At 38.6% G+C, this 8,989-nt stretch overlaps 1 protein-coding gene across 1 annotated transcript; it reads left to right on the forward strand.

Moving 5' to 3' along the window:
• The first annotated feature begins 1,697 nt into the window (after positions 1-1,697).
• phf6 (PHD finger protein 6) lies at positions 1,698-8,948 on the forward strand. Its single transcript, XM_026357001.1, has 11 exons — positions 1,698-1,838; positions 4,025-4,187; positions 4,576-4,677; positions 5,690-5,823; positions 5,933-5,979; positions 6,303-6,463; positions 6,557-6,700; positions 6,830-6,934; positions 7,017-7,150; positions 7,874-8,003; positions 8,130-8,948. Exons 2-10 carry the CDS (start codon positions 4,056-4,058, stop codon positions 8,001-8,003), a joined length of 1,089 nt encoding a protein of 362 aa, XP_026212786.1. The 5' UTR covers positions 1,698-1,838; positions 4,025-4,055; the 3' UTR covers positions 8,130-8,948.
• The last annotated feature ends 41 nt before the right edge of the window (positions 8,949-8,989 follow it).

Consider the following 8,989-nt stretch of genomic DNA (forward strand, 5'->3'; position numbering starts at 1 on the left):
GAGAAGGCAATAGCAGTTTTAAAGCAAAGGAAAGAATATCTATAGTGCCCGTCAAAAGTTTGGACATGCCGTCTCCTTCAGTTAATTTTTATTATTTTCCACATTGTACAATGATGGCGACTGTGAATTAATGACAAAACTAATATAAATAGAATCTTATAGTCGACATTAACATGTTAAATAACCCTTAATTTATTTTTATTTTATTATATTTTAGATTGTCCAAAGTAGATACATTTAGCTTTCCTCACTTCAGGGCGTTCTCTCCTTAGATTCACAGCATAGTCTTCAATTCACAGACTGCATTGTCAAGAGTTAATTTGTGACATTTCATGTGCTTTAGACCATCAGTTGTCTTGTACACAGGAAGGATATGTACAGAGCCAATACCCCTATTAGTGCTACTACAACTACTGTACAAATCCATATTATAACAAGAAACACTCAAGTAAACCGAAACTATCATTATTTTAGGAAATAAAGGTCAGCCAATTTAAAAAGTGTCCTTTGGTCTAAATTGAGTATTTTGGTGTTATGTCTTTGTTAGATGTAGAGAGCGTGAATGGACTCTTGCATTGTTGTTCCCGCTTAGAAGCATAGAGGAGGAGGTGGGATGGTTTGGGCTTTACTGGTGACACTGTTGGAGACTGAGTCAAAATTAACACATTAACACATGGCTACCACAGTATTTTGCAGCAACATGCCATCCCAACTGGTTTGCACTTAGTGGGACCATAATTTGTTTTCCAACAGTACAATGACCCCAGTCACACCTCTAGGTTATGTAAGAACTATTGGTCCAGGAAGGAGAATGATGGAGCGCTGCATCAGATGACTTGACCTCCACAATCACCCCATCTGAATCCAGTTGAGATGGTTAGGAATGAGTTGAACCGGAGAGTGAAGGACAAGCAGCCAACAAGTGCTCAACACCTCTGGGGAGTCCTTCAAGGATTCAATTGGAGGAAAACTATTCCAGGTGTCTACCTCATGATGCTGAATGAGATAATGCCAAAAAGGTGCAAAAGGTGTCTTCGGTGGAGAATTTGCTATTTTGAGGAATTGAAAATATAAAATATATTCTAGGTTGTTAAACAATTGTTGTTTACAACATAATTCAATACATGCTATTTTGGATGTCTTAGGTATTAATGTGCAATGCAAAAAATAGTAAAACTCACTGCCTTTCTGAAGGATCATGTTCAAATCATATGGTTCTATAAACTTTTTGTGGAAGTCTTTAAGTATGTTATAGGTAATTTATCATATAATTTACATGTGTTTATCCGATTCATTATACTCCTGTCCAGTTTTGTTCTTTAACAAAATTACAGTTAATGTACTTACTCAAAACTTTAGACTTTGTCTGCATACATGCATTTCATTAACATGTATAAGGATTTTAATGCAAATTATAACCTGAACACATCAAACTGACAAATAGTCCTGAAGATTTGCTGCAACAACTAGTACAACAGACACAAATCTACACGGGGCATGAAAACGACTAACTTTGAAGTTTCTATGGTCCAAAGTTAAAGTTAGTCATTTCCATGAGGTAGCCTATTTTTTGTTTTTTTATAAAGTACTTTCGTTTCCTACACACTCTGCCCTCCTACATCTTTTCACGGTTGAAACATTGCAACATACGTTCGTCACTGAGACTTTTATTGTGAAAGCCACACCCGGAAGTCCTGTTGTCTTGGACACAGCAGTTAGCTTGATGCTAGTGTGAAAAGCACACGATCACTTCTGAAGGACGGAAAGAAACACAGTCGGTCCCCGGAACACTTTTCCTTCTTTTCTGTCGTTTGGGCGCGATAAGATTACACTAACAGGTAAGGTGTTAGCTGAGGACCAGCGGCTGGATGATAGCAGATGTACTATATGGCCTATTGTCGTTTCGGCCGTATTGCTGGCGTACAGGCTGAGCTGCTCTCTTTTCACAGGGATACATCACGTATGGCGCTCTTTACTTCGAAACGGTTTGCAAAGCCCCGCGCCTGTCATCATAATTTCCCACATTTAAAGGGAAATATTCGCAGTTTTTCTGGTTAGATGATGTCGAAGTGTCATATTTTCCTACCGTCGACCTTTATTTTCCTGCATGAAAAGGCCCGGGGAGAGATTTCGGGGCGTTGAGATGTTCATAGTGCAGATTGTTTTCAGTTAGTTGAAGCTAGTTTGGTGGAGAAACAGACACACACCCCCTTTAATTCAAAACTTTGGAGGAGACATTCGAGGCGCTTTTTTTTACGTTTCCCTTGTTCCTGTCACCAATCGACCAGAACCACGCAAGTTGGCACAGGACCGTGACATGAGAGCATTTCAGCGAGCACAGGTTGAAATAAAGCCTGTTTGCTGTTATTTCCACGGACAGTATTGTGTGTTTGCACGTTGGCTCCGCTGCTGTAGCCGCCGCAGTGAAATCCTGGCCCTGCTATCATGGCTGTAGCGGCTCTATCCAGGCGTCGCAGCACACTGCTATTGTGATTTTCTTTTCTTTCTTTTTCTTTCTTTCTTTTTCTTTTTTTTTTAAACAATCACAGTTTCTTTTGTGGACTGTCAAGAAGTGAGTAGATATTTTTAATCCCCACGTTTAATGTTTCTGCGGCGCCTGCAGCGCATTATGGACAAAAACCAAACAGGATGTGTCTGCAAATGACAGCACACGTTTGGAGATTTGATCTACTCCTCTACTAGAAAGGATACAGTGGTAGCTTCTTAACTAATATTCAGTGGTTTTTATTAAAGAAAATGTTGATCACACTGTATTGGTTTAATTAAATGCAGCTTAAAGTGACAGTTCTAATTTAAATCATCCCAGATCTTGCATCTTATCTTGCTTATCACAACAGCAGTACAATCTACAAATGTCTGCTTAATAATACTGTTTTACAGAATGGGATGAATTCAGGCTGACACAGATGAGATGTGGCAGGACACTATGGTAGACTGTGTGTGTGGAAAATGTGGAAATGTGTTGCACCACTGGCAAAAAAAAAAAAAAACCCACTCATGGACTCATTTGTCTGTAATTGAGAGTGCACATAGATCTGCTGGTCCCGGTTCAGAATCCTGCTTCTGTTAGTTTCTCTTCTTCATCCAGTTTAATCTCATTTTGTCCTGGGATGACTGGTAGGTGATGCTAATCGCAGGCCTGTGTTTTGCCTATCCTGTTTTTAACTAAGACACATCAATAGAAATTTTAACTGTCTTCATCAAACATAATCAACATTTCTCCCATGGCATTGACACGCCTGCAGTGTTACATACTGGTAAATCACTAACTCTGTTGATTCATACTACAGGACATCCAAAACCCTCCACAGCAGAGTTAACGTAAATTGGGTATGATCAGAACATTAAAAAGACTGAAGCTGGAGCTCTGAACCCATGTGTGGTCCCCATGTGTGATCTATCAGAGGCATTGCTGAGCAACACTTAAAGAGTGTTTTTAGGACACGGGGCTCGTCTTTTGTGGAGTTGGTTGGTGTTCAGTTTCCAGCTGTTTCTGGGAAAGAGTTCCTAGTGGCACCTTTCCAATAGGTTTAATTCACTGATCAACACTTACCGTAGTTGGTAATAAAATAGTTAATTTCCACATGAGTTTACTCATCATTAACTGAATCTATAATGGATGTTTTACATAAATATTTTACAGATTTATACATTTTCTGCTTCAACATTAATAATTGAACGAATACAAACTTCTGTTAGTATGTTCACTTACTAATCATATGATATATATATATATATTACCAAAAACTGGGTGTACTTGACATACTATATACATTAAAAATCTTATGGCATCCTGTTCTAAAGCAGGTGATAAGGAAGATGTATGAAGACTGTACCAATGTATTTCAAAGCTGTTATGGTGATATAGTAGAGAACCTCATATGAACACTTGTTTTCATAGCTGTGATAATATCCATTTAGAAGGGTCTTCCAGCAAAGTGTAATTCAAAGTAAAATTGTCACTCACTTCAACATATTTGTGGTGTTCTTTGCATTTTTTTAGGAACTTGGACAAACAAAAAAATCCTTTGGTCATGTCCGGACAGAGAAAAGGAGCTGCAGCGTGGCTGCCTAAATGTGCCTTCTGCAGAAGCGACCGGGACAAGGAGTGTGGCCAGCTGCTGGTGTCTGACAGCCAGAAGGTGGCAGCTCACCATAAGTGCATGGTGAGTAGAGCACATTGTTCTCAGCTGTGGAGACTGTGATCCTTCAAGCCAGACTCTTTACTTATATATGCACATATGCAGAATTTAGACCAAAATGTTTGTGTAAGAGAATCATAATGGCCGTAATTCATGTCTCATGAATTCAGGACTCCAAATTCTCCTTTTGTCCTCTCAGTAGTCCTGATGTCCAGGTTGAGAGAGTGGATTAAAGCCCCTGCTGTACAATAAAAAGGACAGATGTAATATTTTGTTTAAATATATCAGTTAAAGTAAACAAATATCTCTAATAAATTATTACATGAGTCATTGAGTCATAAGGAAATGTGGAGCGTATCACAGCTTAATTGATCATATCAGTAGAAATAATAATTGTTATTTGTGCTTTTAGCTTTTCTCTTCTGCACTGGTGACGTCTCACTCAGACAGTGACAACATTGGAGGATTTTCTATTGAGGATGTGAAAAAAGAGATCAAGAGAGGAAATAAACTGGTAAGTAGCCGCAGCACGTCTCACTGTAGTGTTAATAGGAGTCTGAGTGTTATTATGTAAGACTATGAAGAACATAACTTATATGTTTTGATGCATCTTTTTTTATACAAATGTCTGTATATATTGGGGTGTGTGTGTGTGTGTGTGTCACCGTGTTTTTACCAAATGAATGAATGTAAGTTACCTACCAGGGTGAGAGGTTGCTACTAGCTTGTGGAATTACATCAGATCCTTTTCATGTTTTATCTTGCGTTTAAGCAGGAAACCACTTTTGTGGTCTAATAAAAGATGTTCTGCTCAGTAAGAAAGGAAAGAGTTTTTATGTTAAAATACAGTTTAATGTTGTTTATTCTATTCAAATTGTGAAATATTGTTTTTGTGTCAATATATATTATATATAGGCATAAGTGTTGCTTAGTGAGCTGTACAAATTAACATGTTTACACAAATTCATATATCTGTATTAGTTATTTTACTTTCATCCACATATGAACACAATATGTATATTATTATTAAAACATTCATGTTTTTTTTTCATTGTGAAATCGATCACAAAGAGCAATTTTTAGATCTCAACAAATAAACAATGATAATTTTGGCTAATGTGTTTTTGCATGAATATAACATTTTATCATTTTATGATACAGCCTCTTATTAATAAGATTTCTCTGCTGTTTTTTTTTCTTCTTCTGGTTTTTATTATAATCTTATGTGCTTTTTTTCCATCTTCCCTGCTGAATTTAATTTGTTTTTCTTCTGCAACAAACACATTTTCCCCACAGGGATATCATTTGATGACATTTGCATATGGACTTTGAGACAGTAGATCTTTAGAGAGACATTATTATCATTCAGAACCACATGCAGAATCACATTTGCCACCACTAATTGACAAATCACGTAGCTAGTTGTTAACTGTTATGAAGGATACATAAAAGGATGTGGATCTGTGTGAGCTTAGCTGTTTTTTATTTTAAACTTTATTTTTTTCCTCTTTTTCTCCCTCCTTCAGACGTGCACTACGTGTCGCCGACTGGGTGCTACTATCGGCTGCGATGTGAAGACGTGCCGGAAGACATATCACTATAGCTGCGCTCTGCAGGACAAAGCTCAGATCAAAGAGAATCCCTCACAAGGGATTTACCTGTAAGTCCTTCTCATTTTGGGTTCTTATGCACATTCATGAATCATTTTTTAAATTTAGGTTCAGTTAAATTAAAATATATGTTTATTATTTATTTCTGCTCCTCCATAGTGTTTACTGCTGCAAACACCGGGATGTGTCGCAGGATGGCATTCAAGGTAGAGTATGCTTTAGCATCTGTTTGACTGCTAGGCTACATGGATGGTTGAATTTGCAGTGGGGCACAATATCTCTTTATTCTCAAAATAATTTCACTTACAAGAACTTAGATTTGAGCTGTTTAATAATGTCTTTGATTTAATAATCTTCAGGTATTTATTTATATGTCGTTGTGGAATTTGTTATGATAAATTCTGATACTAGACAACCAGCTCTTGTCTGATTTAAGTTCCTGATCTGATTTGTCTTAAAATTCCAAAACTCTGGTAAAAAATGGTCAGATACATTTTTAATCAACAATTTTTTTTGTGTGTGTGTCTAGATGAAGAGGAAGGTGTGGCCAATGATTCAGACTCATCACCTCCACAAAGTAGGGGCAGAGGAAGGTTTGAGAAGGGGAGAGCTAAGGTGGGATCCCGTGGCCAATCTGAAGACACTCGTTCCACCTCCTCACACGCTGCAGACGAGGAGAGTTCCTCCCATGTAAGGCAACACATCCTTTTAAGAATCGACGAGAATGGTCTGTTGGTTTCAGTGGGTTTTGTTTTTCACTGTTGGCGTGTGTGTTTGTTTCAGCGGGACAGGTCTCCTCTTCGTGCCAGCCCGGGAGATGGTGGCCAGCGCTGTGGTTTTTGCCATGCTGGAGATGAAGAAAATGAAACGAGAGGCATGCTTCACACAGATAACTCCAAAAAAGTGGCTGCACACTACAAGTGCATGGTAAGTGCATGTTGTGTGGGGGAATGTGAGTTTGTGCAACACACTGCAAGTGCTTTATTCTGTGTATTTCTGTGTAACTAGGACAACTTCGATATTGATTAATGTATATTAATATCTGATTCCTTCCAGCTTTTTTCATCTGGAACAGTCCAGCTGACCACTACATCACGGGCTGAATTTGGAAACTTTGATGTGAAAACAGTCATCCAGGAAATCAAGAGGGGGAAAAGAATGGTGGGAAGATTTGTCTAACTTCATTTTTGAAAAACACTTTTTGAAAGGAGATTCTTATGATTGTCTTTGTTGTTTTTTGCAGAAATGTACACTCTGCACTCAGCTGGGTGCTACCATAGGATGTGAAATCAAAGCGTGTGTGAAGACATACCACTATCACTGTGGCTTGCAGGACAAAGCCAAGTACATTGAAAACATGGCACGTGGCATCTACAAGTGAGCTCAGCTTCTACAGAGAAACAGTCACTTGTTTGTGACATTCATTCTTTGAAATTGAAATTGAATTGAAATACATGTGATCATCAGTAAATATACTTGCGTGTGTGAACATGTCACCAGGAGCAGCGTCACGTTTAGCAAACCACACAAGACATTAAATGAATCAGTATATATATATTGGATGCAACTTTGTTGAGGGGTCATACAGATGTTTAGATTTTCTAACCCTGTCTGCTAACCACTCCTTTAGCTGCTTCAGCTTCTTTTCCTTTCTGTTTCCATCCCGCCTCGAATCCTTCTGACACTGAGCAATCAGCTTACTCGACACACTATTCCACACATGTTGCCTAGAATTTGGAAGTGTAGACATTAGCTCGTCTGTGACCTACAGTTACCCATAACATCCTTCTGTGCGTAGTTCTGCATAGATGTGTGCCTGTGCATTTGGAAGGCATAATTCTGGCATGACCTGTAGCAGGAAAGTGTATTGCATTGTCTGCAGACGTGTGCGTGTGGGTTGAGGGGGTGGGTAACCAGACCCTTGCATGGAGTGTGCCTTTTAACTCTACACCTTGATTGAACCAAATAAAAATTGTAAGGTAATGACTTGTTTGCATTAGAGCTGTATAAACAAACAAATTATAGCATGATACTCACATTTGTGTTTGTGTGTGTTTGTGTGTGTGTGTGTGTGTGTGTGTGTGTGTGTGTTTTTTAAAGACTTTACTGTAAGAACCACAGTGGCAACGAGGAGAGGGATGAAGAAGATGAAGAGCGAGAGAATCGCAGTAGAGAGAGGGCAGCAATCAACCACGGAGGAATACCATCAACACAAGTGAATGGCAACTAGGTACTTAGCGTTATTAGTTCAATAGTGATGCACTGATTGTTAAAACTCAGTAAATGTCAACATTCAATGTCAGGTGCTTTACTGTAACAGCAGCAGAATTGAAAATCTTTTCCACTGTTCTCACAGGTTGTCCCGAGTGAATGTGAACATGGGGGGGAAAGTGGAAGAAGTCGAAGACAAGGGAGAGATATTTTTTATACTAAACCTTAGCCTACTCTCAAAGTCGTGGTCTACAAGCTCCGACGAGTCCTTTGCACGGTTACTTCCAGTAAACGGACAGGATACCCCACTGTGCGCCAGATGTCTTTGTCATGAAACCCTGTTTTGAGTTGACTGGATGAGCTTTTCACAGACTGGTGATGCTCTGCAGAGCACTGGACTGCTGCAGGATCACGAAAAGCCATGGCGAACCTTTTACAAGAGTCAGTTCTGGGCTCAGTTGCAAATACATGCATTATTGCCGCGTTTAAGAGCTGGTGGACTGATGTTTTGATTGTCACTCTCTGCCCACGTCCCCACAGATTACATGGCCCACACTGAAATCGATACATTCTTCCTTAGCTTCTACAGGACTCACTTTTAAGAGGGGTCTGTTTGTTACTAGTCTCTCTATGAAATTGTGCAGTTTGATTACCTTGTTTCTGTAATCATGTCTTAAGAATACTCTTTTCATGTTAGCCTTTCTTTCTTGATATGTAATATTTTGCTACTGTATTATGATAATGAGTAATTTTGAATATTTGGATTTCAAAGTCACAGTTATAAGTTTTGCCAGCATGCACTTGGATTTTCCCACTGTTAAGAGTGGCATTTTTTAATTTGGCTAAAGGGCAAAGTAGAGCTCTTTGGAGGAGTTGGCTGACTTTGTTTGATGTACTATGTTACTTGTATCTCTACAAATGTATCCATGAATGATTGGAAATAGAAAATATTTTATTTTACACATTTACTGAGTCTTTTCTTTTGAAATGTGTGTTTAGTTAGTA

This window comes from Anabas testudineus, chromosome 10 (assembly GCF_900324465.2).
Source record: "Anabas testudineus chromosome 10, fAnaTes1.2, whole genome shotgun sequence".
Lineage (NCBI taxonomy): Eukaryota > Metazoa > Chordata > Actinopteri > Anabantiformes > Anabantidae > Anabas > Anabas testudineus.

Bases quoted from the DNA above. Each gene is read 5' to 3' on its own strand.
- phf6 (XM_026357001.1), top strand. From the start codon at position 4,056: ATGTCCGGACAGAGAAAAGGAGCTGCAGCGTGGCTGCCTAAATGTGCC. The intron at 4,678-5,689 runs GTAAGTAGCCGC...TCCCTCCTTCAG, and splicing joins TCAAGAGAGGAAATAAACTG to ACGTGCACTACGTGTCGCCG. The intron at 6,935-7,016 runs GTGGGAAGATTT...TGTTTTTTGCAG, and splicing joins TCAAGAGGGGGAAAAGAATG to AAATGTACACTCTGCACTCA.